The sequence below is a fragment of the Rhineura floridana genome, chromosome 4 (genome assembly GCF_030035675.1).
Source record: "Rhineura floridana isolate rRhiFlo1 chromosome 4, rRhiFlo1.hap2, whole genome shotgun sequence".
In the NCBI taxonomy this organism is placed as follows: domain Eukaryota; kingdom Metazoa; phylum Chordata; class Lepidosauria; order Squamata; family Rhineuridae; genus Rhineura; species Rhineura floridana.
In genome coordinates this window covers 99,320,243-99,340,073 of record NC_084483.1, presented here as the reverse complement: position 1 = coordinate 99,340,073, position 19,831 = coordinate 99,320,243, and the positions used below count along the sequence as shown (strand labels likewise).

Genomic DNA, 19,831 nt, shown 5'->3' with positions numbered 1-19,831 from the left:
GAATGGAAGGCTGCTAGTCTTTAACTTCATGCACAAACAGTACCCAGCTCACATGGTTTGATATAACATTTGTTGACACTTTTCAGTGTTTATGCAAGCTTGTTATATGTGAAAGCAGCTAGTGCTCAAGAGGTGGAAGGTAAGAATTGAAGCACAGACAGTAACTGGAACAGAGTGTGGGGTTCAAGGTCTTTATCTTTCCATCTTCAGGTACTACACTATCATTTTTAGATACTGAACACTACTTGTACTCAGTTCCTATATATTACTTTCAAAGGAAACATCCATAAAAACATATTGAAACCAGTGAAATGATAGTAGCTTTCTGCACATTTGACAGCCTTACAGGAGAAGTCTTTGCAAAATGTTTCTCATTTCAGTATGCTTATATGCTGCAGGCTGTCTTACAACTGCTGTCATATTGCTATATCTTCTCTATGCAGGGAAAGGTAGGGTTATTTAGTGCTTCCTCTGTTGCCCTGAATGGCTACAATATGCACATTGAAACATTTCCTGCATAAATTATTTAGGCTACAGTCCTACAGCTGGCCAAAGGCTAGCTAAGGAGACATAGGAGATGGTGTAAGTACTGCTCTACTGATGAACAGGAAGGGCCGTGGGCAAAACACCTACATCAGAGACCTCTCACTACACCCACAAAAAACTTGTTGGCAGTGTTCTTGGCAAGTGTAGGACAAAATAGTATGCTCTACAGCAGTAGTTCTATGAAGTGCCCCTGCTGTCCCAACATTATGCCAGCTCTGCCCCTTCCCCACAAGATAGCAGGGATCTAGATGTGATGGTTTTTCCACCAAAGAATCTACACCCCCCCCACCTCACACAACAGGATGTCTCTGCCTGATACCATAGAAGCCTGAGAAGTATGTTTTCATAGATGATGCTTAGGCAGAAAGCCAAACCACAGGTTGATATTTTGGTAATCTCATTACATAACAAATTTCTGCTGACTTCCCATCATTCTGACAGATTAGGCACTGCAGAAGAAGTGAATGAGCTTTAATAATGCCATATCTGACACCATTTTCAAGCTATGGACCCTACTGTTCAAGAATCTTGCTTTCAGACGTGTAAATGTTTTAATCATCTTCGACACCAGATGTGTTTCATGCTGATTTTCAATGCACTTATGCAGTGTCCATTCCTCCTTTGGTAACTGCCTTCAAGATGACATGGTTACGCTCCCGTGTGGAAACAGAGCGCAGATAGTTGATAAAATGTAGTTTATTAAATTATAAATTTTGTAACAAAAACAAGACAGTACAAGACACAAACAAGCTACAGGGACCAGACAGAAGAGCCAATGAAGACACCATGAAGTGTTTACAAGTAAAACTCTGCAACAAACATTATTTTACATTTCATTGAGGAAGATGATTGCTCTTCGTTTAGTAAAACATCTGAACTTTAGAAGTCACACCTACTGTATGTTAAAATTAAGCATCCTGTTCATACCCCCAAATCTTGTTCATTTCCAGTTTGGTTTGCCTTCCATACATCAATCCATGCAGATAGTAAAGATTCTTATGCAACAAAGAATGATGACAGTTCCAAGTTGTATAGTGAATACACATTGGTCAAAAGAGGGACAGGGTTTTACTGGGGGGACAGAAACATACTACAAAATAAAATATGAGACATTTATGAAACTGGGTATTGCTAAGTAGCTGTCAAATCATTAACACACCCCCAGTTTTTTCTTCAAACATGGAGTCTTCCAGCCAGGACATATTAAGAGATTTTCTTAAAGTTAGAGGACTAGTTTGGTTTTCCCTTTCCCCTCATCCCACCCTGAAACGCGTTAATTACATTGCTAGGCTGGAGTGCAATGCAAATACAGACAAAATGTACATATACAAGACTGAGTTTTCAAAACATGGCTCTAGATTTAAACTTCAGTTATTGTGCACTGTCCATCAGGCCTTCTAGATCTTACACTGGTGCTTCCCACCCCACTCCCCACCACTGGTCTATCCAAGGCTGACTGATTTGCATTCAGATGTCTCTGCTGAGCAGAGGATACAGGCAGCTGAAGTTGGGCAGACACATCCTCACTATCGCTGCTAGCATCCGATTCTGTTTCCTCAATGGAGGTGTCAAGAACTGGCACCCTACCAGAAGACGATGATTCATGGTCTTCTTCTCCCTCACCCCTATGGCTCCTTTCAACCATACTGTCTCCATTTATTTGCAGGTTGGCAAAAGAGTTCTCTAGAGTGCTTGCATCAGGTGATGGTGTTGCAGGGCTTGTCGGCTGACCATCTAGTGAAGGAAGGGGTCTAACGGAAATAGTCGCTAGAGGCTGCCCAGCAGCAGCTCCTAGAGCTGGTGTACTGTCTGCACCATCAGCAGAGCTCTCTCTTGCTAGATTGACAGCATTAGAGTCACAGTCCAATCTAAGCCCAGCCACTCCCTTCTTTGGGATATCTATTATGTCCCGTTTTATTTTCCTGCGGCGTCCATGCTCATTTCTCCTATACTGAACCATGTTCTCAAGATCTGCCACATACAAGAACCCAGCAATTAACATTTCAGTGCTCTTTTTACCTTTCGAAAAGGCATCTTCAAGCTCCCTACTGGTACGTTCATCATACTGCCACCATCCATTTCTGCCTTCATAGTACCAAGCATATTCCCCATTGCCTCTACTGGCTGCTTTAAGTTCCTCAGGTGAAAGTAAGGTTGGCTTATCAAGAAAGTCCTCCGGGATCTCCTGACGACAGAGTGCACATCGCTTTCCCAGCCAGGAGGCTCCTTTCACACACAGATAACAGAAGACATGTTTACAAGGTAGACTCACAGGGTGGACACATGTTTGCAGACAGATAGCACATTCAGGGACCATAAGAGGTGGTACTGCACTAGAACAGGATTCATTTGCCTTCCTGTTTGTGGGAAGCATGTTGATTGAGTGATCAATCTCACCACAACCGGCCATCCTAGAGAGGATCAAAAATATCATAATTTGGCAGCATCTATTGTTAACCTGCATTGCCCAACTATAAGACTTTATCCTCAACTGTTAATAACATCTGAATATTTTAATGTTACAAAAGTATACATGAACAGGAAAGTATAAGAAGCCTTTGATAAACTGACAAAACCAAGTAACAATCTGCAATGAGAACTAGTCTTTTGCAGAAAATGAATGTGGATTGCAAGATCTGGACTTAAGCTGTTGTCTGGCCATGTAGCTCTCTCTCAACCTCATACAATTGTTACAAGAATAAAGTGAGCCAACCTAATACATAATGCCCTGAATGGCACGGTGCAAATATGATAAACAGAGTTTGCAATACCACACTAGAGAGATGGTGAAACACAACTGTATTTTAATGTTTCAACATCAGGATAACTGTATGCCAGAAAGATTTTGTGTCCAATCTCTACCACTACTGCCAGGAAGTATTAAGACTTTTTTGCTGATTCTTAAGTCTGCCACACTCAAAATTTCCAACTTCTCACACTGGTAAAAAGCCTGTTCCAAAAATGTATACTACTATAGTTCAAAGTGTAGAAATCACCTCATTAAATCGTGTGGTATGCTGTCCAGAAAAATATTGTATAAAACTCTATTTCATTCAGTACTGTCTTTAAAAAGTCAATTGGGTAGACAGTACACAGTACCAAGATCTCTACTGCACAAGTTAACGGGCCAGAATCAGGAAGACTATGAGGTAACATTTTCTGAATATTTGTCTTTCACAAAACAATAACCCTGTATCCTACGACAAACTCAATTTAAGATGCTACACTGTTATAATAGTGCAGTCCTTTAATATATGGGAGGGCAGGTTTCAGGTTTGTGGAATCTACTTTGATTTTACTAGAGATCCACCAACCAGCACCAGGTGCAAAATACATACTTAGAATTAAAGAATCCTGAACCCAGGAATTTGTTTTTGAGTACCAAAACTGAATGGAGGTCACAGTCCTTACCAACAAAACTCTACTGCTGGTTACAAACTCGGTTCTTCATATCAGCAGTATATGGGAGAGGGGTGAGGGAAGCCATACTGTTGCCGTTGTTAAATATTTGAGAGTCAGAAATCCTTGCTGATCTTCAAATCACTGAGAGATCTACAAGTAGATCCTGATCTACTTTTCGCCCACCCCTTCTTTAATAGACTAATATGTTGTTGAGTGAAAACAAGTAATTTTAATTTATGTTTAACAGACTGTGCTTTAATAAGTACTTTTAGTAGGTTAATAGAAGAAAGGAAAATAACTGGAAAACACAAATGTTGGTTAGTGTGGGGCATTTTTATATAAAAAACGCCTGCACGAATGGTTGCCATGCAACTCAAGGCTCATTTGGATACAAGTTGATTATCTAGATTCACTTCAATATGGTTCCTGGCTAAGAGTGTGCATCAGCTCCAGGTATGCCCTGAATTATGAGGCAAACTGGGTGCGAGGAAGGTTCTCAGGTTTCTGAGTTGGATCATGGAGTTAACAAGGTTCTGTGGCCTTTGCCTGTGCACACAATAATTTCCCCTTTTTCTGAGAAACTAATCTAAGATGACTGGGTACACACACAGCTTGAGAGGGGAGGAGGTGGGGGGGAGATCTTTCATTCTGACAGACAGGTCTAGCATTTAATCACTGTGAATTATTTTCCCTGGGCCTTCCACAATCACAGTGATTTCAGGGAGGAATTAAACATTGTTTTTCACATGATCCATGTCTTTCCCTATGGAAGTCAATGAAGAGTTCTCTTTGGTATCCCCAAAAATCCATGGGGGCAGAAGCATCCCCTCCACTGACCTTTGGGCTAACACTCTTCCCTGGGGATCTATGTTGCTTTTCCCACGCACACCCATGATTCTCACTGTACTCGCCCCAAAACAGCAAAGCCTGACCTTGTAGAAGAACCACTGTAGCTGTAATTCTGACCATGGGGTGATCATGACAGCCAATTACATGCAATTCTGTCAGAAAACCCAGAAGTATAGATTTTTCCTTTGTTTAGACGCCCCCTACTTCAAAGGTGCCCTACACAAAACCCCCTGGATGTATCTGCCTTTAATTTGGCAAGCTTAATCCAATCTGGAGGGGCTGCTATGCCTGAAAACATGATCTACTTCTGTGGAAAGGGAAAAAAGCTATCGTCATATTTAGTTTCCCCATGATATTTAATGGGGATATAGAGGAAATCAGACCTCATTTTTAAAAGATCTACCTAGGTCCCAAATAACAATTCAAATTGGAAAGACAGAGTGGCTCCAAAACGTATCAGCCTGCTTCTTAGAACTACAAATACAAGTTGAACCTTGTGGCCAAGCCTGGTTTTGTCTTGGTCATCCTGGTAGTCTATGCTGGGTGAAGGACAGGGAGGGTAGGATCTGGCTAACTCCATTATCTCCCTCAATGGCTTTAAGTACTATTCACAATGTTATCCATCTGGATGGGTGCTTGGTTTGGGAATAGGAGACATGGAATTTCAGTGCTTCCACTCCTATCTGGGTGGCTAATTCCAAAACATTGTGCTGAGGACAGGGCTGTGGAGTCGGAGTCGGAAGCACTTTTGGGTAGAGTCGGAAGAAATGTACTGACTCCGACTTCAAAATAAAATTAATATTTTAATATTAATACATTAATATACATTTGCCATTTATGAAGGAGTCAGAGTCAGAGTCAGACAGTAGAAAAATTAATATACATTTGCCGTTTATGAAGGAGTCGGACAGTAGAAAAATAGAGGAGTTGGAGGTTTGACATACCGACTCCACAGCCCTGGCTGAGGGACTACTATTAAATCCCTATGAATCTAGGCTGACTGGTCCAAAATGTTAACCTGCTGTTTAACAGCTATACAAATTTATTCAGGAGATTGGTGGTGGGAGATAGCCATCAATGCTACACACAGACAGAGCCAGTTCTTTTACCAGTTCTAGACTTTTTACTCTGCGTCCGACCTAATGGTTCACCATGTCAAGTACAAGTCATACCTGAACTCTGAATTCACAACTCGGACACATACAAGATCTATATCACATTGACCTTACCTTTTTTCTTCTTATCACTTTTCTTGATACATATTGCAAACTTAAATCATCTTTAACCAAGTGCTGAGTGCCTTGTTTTCCACTTATAAACTTAATCTTCTTGCATGCTGCTTCCTGGACATAAGCAATGTCAGTGTTCCACTGCAAGTTAAGGAAAAAATAAAGTACTATCAGACTTAAGAGTAACCAAATATTTATAAATGTAGTTCATAAATATAAATATCACCTTTCTGCCCAACCACCCATGATAATACTTCTTAATTGTTATATATATACACAATAACAATAATAATGGCTTACAACAGAACATACACAAAAAGAAATGCGGAGAAAATAAGCAAATTCAGGAATCAACTACTTTATACTGTTACATAATGAGCAGGTCGAAAGTGACTGCACGAGTTCTGGGAGAGAAGGAGCCAAATGGCAGTTGGTCCCAGGCAGGTCAATGAAGGGGGCTACACTGTCTTGTCTCTCTTGCACTGGAGCGCAATATTGCTGCCAATAGGGTTGGATCTAAGAGCAGAGGAGGCAATGGCAAAGCTTCCAGCAAAGCCAATGGCCTTCCATTTGGAAGTTCTTCCACAGGAAATTCAGTGACATGCATATGCTAAAAGGTTATTTACATCTGAAATATTTTTTTATTCAATGGACAAGTTCTCTAAAGTCCCTTTAAGATCACAGAGGCACTGGGTTGGAGAAATTGGTTAACAGCTTGCCTTGGATGGAGGTGCACTCCCCCTGAAGGAGGTCTGCAGTCTGGGGATGGCAGCCTCAGTGGCTACAAATGCCTTTTACCAGCTGCATATGGTACAACAGCTAGAGCTGTTCCTAAACTGGGAGAGCTTGACCACAGTAGTACAAGCAGCATTGGTGACTGGATTACTGCAACACATGTTATATGGGGTTTCCCTTGCACTTAATCTGGAAACTGCAGTTATTGCAGAATGTTTCAGTGTAGTTGCTGGCAGAAGTCAGACCCTGTCAGCCAGCAGAGATCTGCACTGGTTGCTGGTTTGTTACTAGACCAAGTTCAAGGTATTAGTATATATAATAAGTACACTATGAGCATATAAAGCCCATAGTAGCCTGGGACAAGTTTACTTGAGGAATGGCTCTATCCCATATATGCCAACTCAATCGCTTCATTCTGCAGAACTGCCACTGTTCTGCATTTATAAGAAACTGATCTTTTAGTGTGGCAGCACTTGCACTTTAGAACTCCCTGCCTATTGACATCAGGCAGGCAGCTGTGCTGTACTCGTCAGTGCCTGCAAAAACATTTTTGTACAGGCAAGCCTATCGAGATATTTAGAAATTGACATGTGTCTTAATCTGTTTTTGGTTTAACTGTTGATTTTAATTTATATATATAGTTCTTACTTCTACTGACAATTTTAAGGGTTTTTTTAAACTGCTTAAGAGGTTCTATTCACAACCAAATGGTATATAAATTTGTTAAACAAAAATTTTAAAAAATCACATGGCAATTAAAGTAAGCTGCTCTGAAAAATAAATTAGTCCCCCCAGAAGGCTGGGAAACCTTCTGAACAGCAACAGCCATTATATTATTTCTTTAATATTCTCTTGGGATTGTTAACGCAGGATATCCTGAGTCCTGCTGTTTCAGGGCAAAGACACTCAAAATTCAAGTCCTACTATTTCACCTAATATGATGCTCTTCTTTCTTCTGCATCATCTTCAACCTTTTCTCATGGCAACCCTGAAACTCACCCAACCAAACTGAATGGTTCTGATTCACAGCATTTACCAGTCCTGTTTAGTTCAAGTTTTTAAACACAATAATTTGTGTCTAGACCGCTATCTAACCAAGATGCATTACATTTCATTTTCTGCAAGTTACACTGAAAGGCAGCTTTTATTGAACTTGAGAATGCAGCATTTTCAATTGCCTAAGCATACCTATTTAAGTGATTTTTTTGCTGCATACATTAGACTCATCTCGTATAAATACAGCTGAAAAAGTCAACAAATCAGTAAGACCTGCAGAGAGGTTATTGGTAAAGTTTGGGCTGAACTTCCAATTAAAACCTTTTGAGTAATGACCTCCATACTGAAGTCCTTTGTCTGCCACATATAATTGTTTTACAACTTTTTTTAACAAGAACTAAAAGCAGGTTATACAGGTATCGTGATTTTTTCCCCTTTTAAAACATATTTCTATGGCAGAGAAACACACTCAATTTGGATTGCCACTTTTAGATTTTTACTAACGGATGATGACCAGATGCTATGTTAAACAGTAGAAAAAGCTTTTAAGTTACAATTGTAACTCCATATGTTATTTTTAAACTAATCTTTTTTACCCATCATATTACTTCCCCCGTTTCTCTCTGGGCCCCATAGTGGGCTCCTCTCAGCATCAACACAGCTCTATCTGAACTCCTCATTCCACAGTGCAAGTTTCCCTACCCAATATCTTACTCTTTTCTCTGTATCCCACAACAGTTCTCTATCCGTAGGACCATAGGTCTCTGCACTTCCATCTCCTGTAACACTGTACTTCATTGCTGAAGACCCTATTCTTTCTCTACCGCAGGTCTCCATTCTGCCTTTATTCACTGTTTTGTTTGTGCCCTCTCTCTCTCTCATCCCTGATGTCTACCCCTTCATGCTGAGTTCTACATCAGAAGCACACAAGCTCTTCACTTTCCCAGAAATTCATACAGCATGTGAGCCTCAAACATAAATGGGCTCTGCAATGCAGCTAGTGGTTGTATGAGGCTACAAAAACTGGCACAAACTCTGTAACATGCCCCTAAATTCAGGGAGCGGAGAAAGGTATACATAGTGATGCACTCATTCTCCCATCTCCACTTTTGATAGACAAAGGAAAACACAGGAAAAGAATGCAAACAGGCATTTGAAATCCCCCCTGAGAGATTCAGCCAGCCTTATGTTGTACATGATAGTTAATAGTATTATCCATCTCATAATTTAAGTTGCCTGTTAGACAGGACAAATTTGTTATGAAGAACAGCTGCATTGCAACAGCCTTTGAATCTTAGGTATATACTACTTGAAAGTCACAATGTTTTCTACCTGCAAGGATGAAACAATCTCCAATCCACTGGATAGAAGGAAGAAAGATGAATAATTAAATGTGGAGAGTTTTGATAGTGTGCTTTTTACTGAAATAAGCATGTAATTATCTTTAGGAAAAGAATCACAGTATAATTATAAGATTAAAGTGTTGAAATAATTTTTAATGGCTATCAGTGCTTTAAAGGCAAGTATAGTAAGTGCTTTTCAGTCAAAGGATAGTAAAGACATTTAATCTGTCATACGCTGAAGACCCAGTAGTTATAAACTCTTCTAGTTAGATTGAAATACATGAATTATACTTTCATCTATCTTTATACCAAGAAACTGTGTGTTTTATTTTGTAGAACACTGCTTATTTACTTCTAACTAAACACTGGCCCAATTAGGACAGTCTTACAGCACCTCTGAAGAGATTCAGGTTTGGGGAATATGAGGATACGGAGTTTGAGAGGCAGAGAGTAATCACCAAGAAAATCCCCTTGTACCAACATAGTGTAATGACAGTATTAAATGAACACTCTTGCTTATGAGGACAGAGAAGAAGTGTTCTATACACATCATGTAGTTCCCAGGACATTTGGTGATAAGATACCCAAAAGAGGTAGGCTACCATCATTGTTGAGCATGTAGGTCACCTTGCTACTCCAGTGGCCTGTGTGCAATGAAATGGGAGGGTCAGCAGCTGGCACGTAGGTGGCATAAATCTTGCTCCAAATCTGACCAGACACAGGTAAGGTTGCACCATTGTTCCTACCATGTGGCAATGGTGAAGAAAGCCTACTTCTCTGCCACCACTGCATCCACAAATAGCCAGCTGGCACAGCTTTTCCAAGTGGTGAATGGGCTTTTGTCATCTGGCCAAGAGACCATTGCTCTGATACCCTTGGAAGCCTGCTGCAACAACTTTGCAAGACACTTCAGGGACAAAATTGCTCAGATTCAGACAGAGTTGGACGTCACAGTTAGAGCAAGTCCAATGGAGGCATTGAAAGCACTGCTCCATCTGCACTGGATCAGTTGCAATTACTGCGGCCTGAGGATGTGGACAAGCTGTTTGAAGAAGTGCGGGCAACCACCTGGCCCCTGGCCCATCTTGGCTTCTTAATGTTAGCCACAGGGGGTTACCTTGGTGGGTCCATGGAGTGATTCACTGAAGGAGGGGAAATTACTATCTGCCTTGAAGGAGGCAGTGGTGTCCCCCATCTTTAAGAGGACCTCTCTGGATCCAAAAGTGTTTAACAACTATCACCCAGTGGCAAATATTTCCTTTTGGGGCAAGGTGCTCAAGAAGGTGGTAGTGGTTTAGCCTCAAAGCATGCTTGGAGGAAACTGATTACTTGGATCCATTCCAGTCTGGCTTCAGGCCTGGCCATGGCACTGAAACTGCCTTGGCCACCCTGGTTTATGACACTGGTCAGGAAGCAGATAGGAGGAGTGAGACCTTGCTCATTTTCCTTGGTCTCTCAGCAGCTTTTGATACTATTGACCAGAGTGTCCTTTTGGAATGTCTCAAGGAGGTATGGATTGGGGGCACTATGCTTCAGTGGTACTGCTCATACCTCCAGGGGTGCTTCCAAAAAGCAGTTATGGGAGGCTACTGTTTGGCACCATGGAAGCTGTCCTATGGTGTTCTGCAAGGTTCCATCTTGTTCCCCATCCTATTTAACATCTATATGAAGCCATTGGGAGCAGTCATCAGGAGTTTTGGAGTTAGGTGTCATCAATATGCAGACAACACCCAACTCTATCTCATGGTTCCATCTGAATCAGGAGAGGTAGCTGAGGTGCTGAACCGATGTTTGGAGGCAGTGATGGGCTGGATGTCAGCAATAAATTGAAACTAAATCCTTAAAAGACAGAGATGTGTCCAGCATTCTCATGTCCAGGAGGTGGGAAGGCAGCCTGTTCTAGATGGGGCTGTACTCCACTTGAAGGAGCAGGTCTGCAGATTGGAGGTATTCCTGGATCCAATATTGTCACTGGAGGCTCTGGTGGCCTCAGTGGCTACGAGTGCCTTTTTCCAGCTCCGGCTGGTTTGCCAGCTTCAGCCCCTTTTGAACAGGGATGACTTGGTCACAGTACTCCATGCTCTGTTAGCTTCCAGATTAGATTATTGCAATGTGCTCTACATGGAGATGCCCTTGAAGATGACTCAGAAACTTCAACTGGTCCAAATGCAGTGCCCAGATTACTGGCTGGAGTTGCTTTTAGATCTCATATAACCCCTGTTTTAAAACAGCTGCACTGCCTGCCAGTTCATTTCTGGCCCCAATTCAAGGTGCTCACATTAGTGTTTAAAGCCCTAAATGATTTAGGTCCCAAATATCTGAAAGACAGTCTCCTTCCCTGCAGACCCTCTCAGGTGTTGAGATCAGTAGAGGGAAGTCTTTTGGTAGTTCCACCCTTGGAAGCTGGCAGCCCCAAAGTTGTGGAACTCCCTCCCCACAGAGGTGCAACTGACAACTTCATTGTACAGTTTTAGGTGAAGGCTGAAGGTGCACGTCTTTACTTTGGCCTTTGGCACCTGGTGTGTGTGTGTGTGTGTTAGGACCCACCCTATTTTGTGATTGTAGGTTGTTTTTCATTGTTTTGAATGCTGTACTTTAAAATTGTTACAACTCACCTGGGACCTCTAGGTGAAGGGTGGGTAATAAATGTTAATAATAGTAATATTTGGCCACAACCATTTATAGAAGAATTACAACTTAGAAAGATGGTCCTGTCCCATCTATCAAGTATAGATCCATATCCACGGAGCCACAACCACCTGCACAACATGCAGGAGATACGTATGTGCAAAAACCTACCATCTATATAATTCAGATACATGTCAAAAATACACATCTTAATATGAATGCTATTTTCCATGTTACATTACTTTCTTTTCAATGTATATTTTAATGTGCATTCTGAATCTCACTAGGATGTGAGGCATATATTCCCCTCCATGAATTCCATAGGAAAGTCATTACTGATGGCAATTTCCACTTAGATAACATAAAAGATATAGTTTGGAATGAAAAAAAACTTGAGCAGACATCATGAATGGAGCACCAAAAGTCTGAGGAAGCCGTTTTCCAAAATTGCTGCTGGCTGTCTTACAGCATCTATCTCATGGGCCATGGCATCCACATCCACAACATTTATGTCAAACTATAAGTTTGGGGATGAATAACCTGTTATATTAAATAATATTACAATAATGACATAATCCCAATAATTGTCAAAATATTTATTTATTTAATCTATTTATTATTAAATTTATATTCTGCCCTTCCTCCTTGAAGGAGCTAAGGACAGAAAACAGAAACACTAAAAACACTCCAAAACATATTAATACATGTTAAAACAAAGCATCTTTTAAAAAATCTTTAAAAAAAGATGTGGAAGATAACAAGAAACTGGGGGCATGCACCCCCCCCCCAAAAAAACTTTAGACCACCACACCTCCAGGAGAAGTATCCTGGATAAGACAGCATTGAACTGTGTCCAGCCTAATGCTTCATTTGGGTACAAGACATTAACAAGTATGACACCCCATGCCAATAATAGCCAAAATATGTAGAAAATAATCCATCTGGGTCTATAGCCCCCAATAAGCTTTGGATCACCACAAATCATACACTCACTGCTCCAGAACATTGTCCTCTACACACAACAGTGAACTGTGTCTGGGCTAACACTCTGGATGCAAGACCATGCCAAGAGCACAAATCTATGTGAGCAAAAGGCAAAATATGTAATAAATAAATAAGTAAATAGAGGAAGAAGTAGAGGTGTGCAGTCTACAATAATCTTTGTGCCACCCCAAATAATGCACTTAAATGTCCAGGAGATTGTTTCCTATGAGATGATATACAATTATGTCTGACCCAATACATTGCCTGAGTGTAAGACACTGACAAGAGTGTAGCACCTAGCCAATATTAGACAAAGTATCTATAAATAAGAAATGGAGAGGGGAAGCATCCCTACGAGAACCTTTGGGCCACCCCAATTATACACTCACAACTTCAGGAATTAGCTTACTCGTCTTTTTGTAATTATTGGTATGGACCCATGCACTTGTCTGCATCTTGCACCCAAACCAAGCATTGAACCGTATGTGACACTATGCCAATGGTTCCCAAACTTTTTTTGCCCACGGAACACTTGAAAATGGCTGAGGATCTTGACGAACCACTTAATGATTTATCTGCCTGTTGGAGCAATTGTAATACACTGGGCTAGATGCTGTATGATCTTTAATTGTACTTTTATTGCTTCTTTTATTTCCTATATAGAAATAAATTATATAGAATTCAAATTGGAATACAATAAAATACAATATAAAATATAAGAAGCAATAAAAATACAATTAAAATATGAATATTTAATGCAGACATACCACAGACCACCTGAATGAAGCTCATGGACCACTGGTAGTCCACAGACAAGAGTTTGGGAACCCCTGCTCTATTCCATCTCATACAAAACATATCTTGAATGTGTGCACACATGATTTGTCAAAGATTTGTGTAGAACACAACTCCTAGTTCCTTATTCTCTCCTACATATTTTGACTATTACTGGCATGGGCCCACATACCTAACAGCGTCTCTCACTTAGAAATTGTTGGAGCACACATGATTCAATGTCATACTGTAGAGAATAGTCTCTTGTATCATTTGGGATGACCCAAAGTTTATTAAGTTCTTATTGTTAAAATATAATAATGCCAATAATTGCTGGAATATATAGCAGAGAACAAGGAACAGGAGACAGGCACCCTGAAATAAGCTTTGAGCCACTATATATATCCATACCTCCATGAGAGAATTCCCAATGAGACACTCAAAGATTATTAAACATTTTTGTGAAAGGAACACTCTCCTGGACATTTGGGTCTTCATTGGGGGTGGCACAAAGCTTACTGTGGAGTACACACTTCCAGACTCTGTTGACATATTTTGTCTATTATAGGTACAGAGTCACACCCTTGATAGTGTCTTGCACTCAAAGTGTTGGACCAGACAGGGCCAAATTTGTTCTGGATGTGTACATGATTTGTAGCATCCCAAAGCTTATTTTGAGGTACATGTTGTTCTGTTCTACATATTTTGGCAATTATTGGCATTATATTACAATAACATTGTATACTACATTTGCTATTATTGAAATACCCCTACACTAGGTTGACATAAATTTTGTGGATGGTTCATGAGAGGTGCTGCATGATGATGGCCGGCAGCAAATTTGAAAAATGGCTTATGCCAACCTGCACATGTTGTCTGCTCAATTTCGTTAACATAAACAAACATAAAAACAGCCTGCTGGATCAGATCAATGGTCCATCTAGTTCAACATCTTGTTCTCAGAGTGGCTAATCAGATGCTTGTGTGAAGCCAAAAATCAGGACCTGAGTCCAACTGCACTCTCCCCTCCTGTGGTTTCCAGCAACTGGTACTAAGAAGCATACTGCCTCTGACAGGAGAGGTAGAGCATAGCCATCATTGTTAGTACCCATTCTCTTCCTTCCAAACAATGTCTTCTGTGCCATTCAAGTTGAAGTTGTCGTCAATAAGTAAGGACTTTTCTACCTAAGTCTACTACAGGAACAGAACTAACATGCCACTGAAATCCATCCAGTGTTGATAGTACCTGCAACTCAGGTACTTGTTCCAATTCGTGTCAGATCACAGCACTGATATGCAGCTACTGGAATCAGCAATATCCATTAACATCTGTTTTTTAAAGTGGCTACTATCTAATACCATTGCCATCAAGGTCCCCAGCATGCAGCACTATACACAGATAGGATTCTCTGATTAACCCTATGTTCCAATCTAAGGACTTACAGATAAAAAGGCATTTATAAAAACATGCTATGGGTTTTCTCAGAGATAGAATGTGTAAGATACCATGGTTGTGATTTCCATATGCAGAGCTACAGCTCTAAATCAGAGTATCATTAGGTACCTCATCCTAATTTTTTAAAAAATTGTACTGTTTTTAAGACTGTCTACTAACTGGGTGGCCTACAACTGAAAGGCCTTGCAAATAAATAGCCATTTCTCCGAAACAGAATACATTTTAACAATCATAGCCAAACCAATGGAATACTTAGTAGGAACAAAAGTAATTTGCCCATTCATTTCACAGAAACAGATTTCAGTCCCAGAATGTTCAATTCTAAACTCAGATACAGTATCTTTTATACTGTGATGCATTCCAGTGGGAAAAGGCTGATTCTAGTTCAGCTATCTTTATTCTCCTACCTATAGAAATTCTTACATAGTTTTTTGTTCTGATAATTCATTTTCAGTGGCTACTAGATTTTAAAAACATGTATTTGTTCTTGAATATTGCTTTATCTATGGATTTGTCCATTTTCTTTACGGCGTTTCGCTAATGTGGCAGTCTCAATTAGATGCAATTAGACTAAAGCCCCACTCATATGGCGCTTGTTCCACTTTTACGGCGGTTTTGGGGCATCGCACACCATTCTATTCAATGGATTCCACTGTTCAGCAGTTTTTGCTTTTCGGCGGGGGTCTGGAATATAACCCACTGTATGAGAGGGGCCCTACTGTATGTTTCTGACATTGGTTAACCAATTTGCTGCTTTTCAAATATAATTTCTATTTACTAACTATTCCCAATCGTCTTGTAGATCAATCAGTCAATTTCCTGTGTTTATCTGTGACAAAGTAGATCACAAACATATTTTCATTTCCCATTTACACACAGCAAGGAAAACCCAAGGCTCAAACAGGACTGCTGCAGAGTAGCTGATATACTTTCATCAAAAGTTGCCATCTTTCAGTAATCTCAACTGTAGAAATAAAGTACTTCCTGGTGCTTTCTATCCCTGTTATCTCAACACAATATAAATTCAAGTATAGACAAAATGTTGAAAATATTACCAGAAAGCATATGCAAAGAAAACTTGTAAAGTTAAAATCACGTGCTCATCCCACCTATATTGAACAATTAGGGAAAGGTGGAAGACAAATCTGACAGCTGAGTTTAAAAAGCAGGGCACTCCCATCCTTTATCCAATGATGAGAAACCCATGTCCATATTTTCAAGTTGGTAATATAAATTTAGGAACAGGACATGAACTATCAAACCAACCTTCTCAATCCACTGATAATGTACTGCGCTTCCATTTGCAGGCCTACAGTTCTAAGGTGCAATAGGCTAAGATGAAGGGTGAGATGGCCTATATCTAGTCATGGGGCAACACCTGTGGGTTAACATGCATTGAGGTGAGTGTAGCTGCAAAAGCAGCAGACAGCACACAGATGCCTGCTATGTCTGCAGTTTTCTGCATAAGGGTACAGATATCTGTTTTCAGTCATTTGTCACTGGCTACAAAAAACCACATCCAATAGTTTCCAGGCCATGTAATAACCCTCTCTGTTTAGAGTCTGGTACATCTAGGACATGTGAAGCACCTTTACATACACACATTATCAATAAGAGTATGTCTCCAGTTATATCCATAAACATTTGAACAGTTAACTTAATTAATTTGTCCAGCAAACTGTTTAATTTCACATTTTTGCCTCAAAAACCTCAGCTCCAAATGCTGAGACCATGTTGCCTGAACTGAAAAATAAGGTGAGTTCTCAACATTAGATATTTTCAACTATTTGATTCACTGCTCCAAAGTGCTCAGGACATTTAGTAACAGCAAAAAATGCAGTGACAAAGACATGTGTGCATATTAAGGTGTTGTGTAAACAGTATTTTGGCTTTAATACCCAATTCAGCTGCTATTACTAGGTTTGAAGTTTTTCAAATTGAAGACCTACAAAATTGAAAAACAATTAGTAATAGGCCTCATGATCAAAAACTTAAATTTAGTCAATCTCACCTTCTCTCAACCTAAAAGCATATTTTAAAAAATAAAATTAAAACCATACAAATTACATACCAGTGCTTATTAAAAAGGGATCTGTATGCTGCTTTTCAACCACAGTTCTTTCAAAGAAGTTTATAACAATAAAATAATATTCATAGGCAGATTATACTGCCCCCATAATGATAGAAAATCCAGAAGATCAGTTGCTGTCAATTGTATTAAACGATGGTATCCTGTGTCTCTTTGTTCTGTTCCCCTCCCCTCAAAAGTGGCGCAGCAAAGGGAGAGCTAGGACCATTTTCTTCAGGCATCCCCCACTGTTCATTTGAGGGATCTATCACAAGTGAAACAATACCTCTTCTCACCAACTAGTATTTGAAATCCTGTAACAGAGCTTTCCACTTAAAACTATAACCAGTTATCAGACCCACAAAAAGTTATCATCTCGCTTCTTACTCTATACAGGTATATCAACAATGACAGTTCTAAATTCCACCTGATCTCCTAATCTTCAAAGATTGGAGGAAACAGTTGTTTTGTTTCCCTCTTCTCAAAAGTCAGCGATTAAGACAGAGAGAGAGAGAGAGAAATGGAAGACAAACAACTACAGGGGATAAAAGCGTTCAAATATTGTCATACCCAGAAACACTCTCCTCCCCACCAAATACTAAAAATACAAAAAGAAAGAATACAAAAATACAAAAAGAAAAATACAAAAAGAAACAAGGGGGGGGAGTAAACTGGAGAAGGGTTCCCAAACACATGACCATCCGAACATATTACGAAGAGAGAGGAAGGAGCGGGGGGGTGGGAGAGAGGCCGGACCCAATTGGTGACCCCGGCGCGCGGCCCACAGGTCTGGCTCGCTCGTTCCCACATTCGGAGGGCGCGCGCGGCGGACAACGACGACGACACGGGGCCTTTGTTCGGCTCTGCCGCCCGGAATAAGAAAGACGGCTGTAGAGCTGGGGGTGGGGGGAGTCATAAAGACAGGGTGTCAGGCTTCCTCTGAGGGTGAGGGACGGCGAAAAAGGCCCCGGCCGCAAAAGAGTGCGGAGAGAGGGAGAGGAAACCTTCAACCCCAAATGGTAGACTTCGGAAGGAAGAATACTGGCAAAGCCACACAGTTCGTTAATTCACACACTCACCTTCTTCGCAGGAGCAGACACTCCGTGGCGTAATCCCTCCACAAGCAGTCAGCTGAAGGGGATGAGTCGCCGTCGCCTCTCTCACTCTCCCTCCTTCAACGGCAGCCGTCGTCTATCTTTCTCTCTCCCCCTGGCGATTAGGCTGCTCTACGCCGCCCTGCCCCCCCCCTCCGCCGCCGCGTGAGAGAGGCCGCGAGCAGGCGCTCGAGCTCCAGAGACGTCAGCACGCAAGTAGGGAGGGGCTAAAGAACTACAGGCGGATATGGGCGGAGTCAATCTCAAAACGCAACCGGAAACGAAAAGGGAGAAAATGGAGTTGTGTAGATGAGGCTGTACTGGGTGCCTTTCTCCTCTCACGATCATCAAGTGAGTTGCTCATAACGAAATCTCCCCCCCGCCCCGCGGTGGGTGAGGAAGTAGCGACTGTTCTGTGCACTTTTATTTAGGAGCCCTACCGCGTTGAGTAGGGTTCGGTGCGCAGGATGACAACTTTATTTTGCAGCAAATAAACACAGTCAGAAATGTGACATCAGGATTGGCAATGTTTGTAATCCAATGGGAGAACATTTCATTCTGCCAGCAGTCCCTGTCGCTGATCTTAAGATGACCATTCTTGGAACAAAGGAATTGTAATTAATTAAGTGGTTCAACTCCAGCGATGCAGGTGAAACCCCTGGCTGATAGCAGTGGGATTTAATGGAGTAGCCAAGCCCTAGTTAGTGCATCCTTAGCTCCACCAGTCAGGTTGGAAAATGGAGAGGGAGCAGGAAAATTATTTATTCCGTATCATTGTTTATTAAATTTATTACCCGCCCTTCACCAGTACGTCTCAGGGCAGGTCCTAAAAAGGTAAAATACATTATTAGAAACAGTTTAACACAAAAAGAGATTAAAACAAATTAAGGGCACAACCCCCAGGCTAGTGCAGCAAAGAGGCCCTGATTGTGTCTGTCACATAATAGCAGCAGAAGTATCTGAGGATCCAGTGGATCAGCTCAGCCTTTCCCTTGGGAGTAGCTTCCGCCCATTTGCCATTGGGGCACTCTGTGCTAGCTGGGCGGAAGATACCTCTGCCTCATCCAAGCTCCCTCCAGCAGATTCAAATGAAATGGACTGCCTTCAAGTCGATTCCAACCTATGGCGACCTTAAGAATAGTGTTTTCATGGTAAGCGGTATTCAGAGGGGGTTTACCATTGCCTTCCTCTGAGGCTGAGAGGCAGTGACTGGCCCAAGGTCACCCAGTGAGCTTCATGGCTGTGTGGGGATTCGAACCCTGGTCTCCCAGGTCGTAGTCCAACACTCTAACCCAGCCTTTCCCAACCAGTGTGCCTCCAGATATTGTTGGACCACAACTCCCATCAGCCTCAGCCGGCATTGCCAGTGGTCAGGAAAGATGGGAAATGTGGTCCAACAACATCTGGAGGCACACTGGTTAGGAAAGGCTGCTCTAACCACTACTCCACACTGGCTCTCCTCCAGCAGTTTAGGGGGTTGGTCTGCACTGTGATTCAGACTCTGGGTCTGAATGGAAGCAATGGTTTCCTTTCCCACTGAAATGGAAATGGACTGCCTTCAAGTTGATTCTGACTTATGGCGACCCTATGAAGAGGGTGGTCATGGTAAGCGGTATTCAGAGGTGGTTTGCCATTGCCTTCCTCTGTGGCTGAGAGGCAGTGACTGGCCCAAGGTCACCCACTGAGCTTTATGGCTGTGTGGGGATTCGAACCCTGGTCTCCCAGGT

At 41.4% G+C, this 19,831-nt stretch overlaps 1 protein-coding gene and 1 long non-coding RNA gene across 2 annotated transcripts in view; one reads left to right on the top strand and one right to left on the bottom strand.

The window, feature by feature from the left end:
- Positions 1 to 1,224: 1,224 nt before the first annotated feature.
- On the bottom strand, positions 1,225 to 18,338 carry RNF146 (ring finger protein 146). Its single transcript, XM_061623790.1, has 3 exons — positions 18,090 to 18,338; positions 6,027 to 6,167; positions 1,225 to 2,957 (listed from the first exon to the last, which is right to left on the bottom strand). Exon 3 carries the CDS (start codon positions 2,954 to 2,956, stop codon positions 1,907 to 1,909), a length of 1,050 nt encoding a protein of 349 aa, XP_061479774.1. The 5' UTR covers position 2,957; positions 6,027 to 6,167; positions 18,090 to 18,338; the 3' UTR covers positions 1,225 to 1,906.
- LOC133383317 (uncharacterized) overlaps positions 17,787 to 19,831 on the top strand; it is a 29,447-nt gene continuing 27,402 nt past the window's right edge. Inside the window, exon 1 of the long non-coding RNA XR_009762243.1 lies at positions 17,787 to 18,455. This is a non-coding gene — a long non-coding RNA (uncharacterized LOC133383317). The remainder of the gene's footprint in view (positions 18,456 to 19,831) is intronic.

Bases quoted from the DNA above. Each gene is read 5' to 3' on its own strand.
- RNF146 (XM_061623790.1), bottom strand. From the start codon at position 2,956: ATGGCCGGTTGTGGTGAGATTGATCACTCAATCAACATGCTTCCCACA.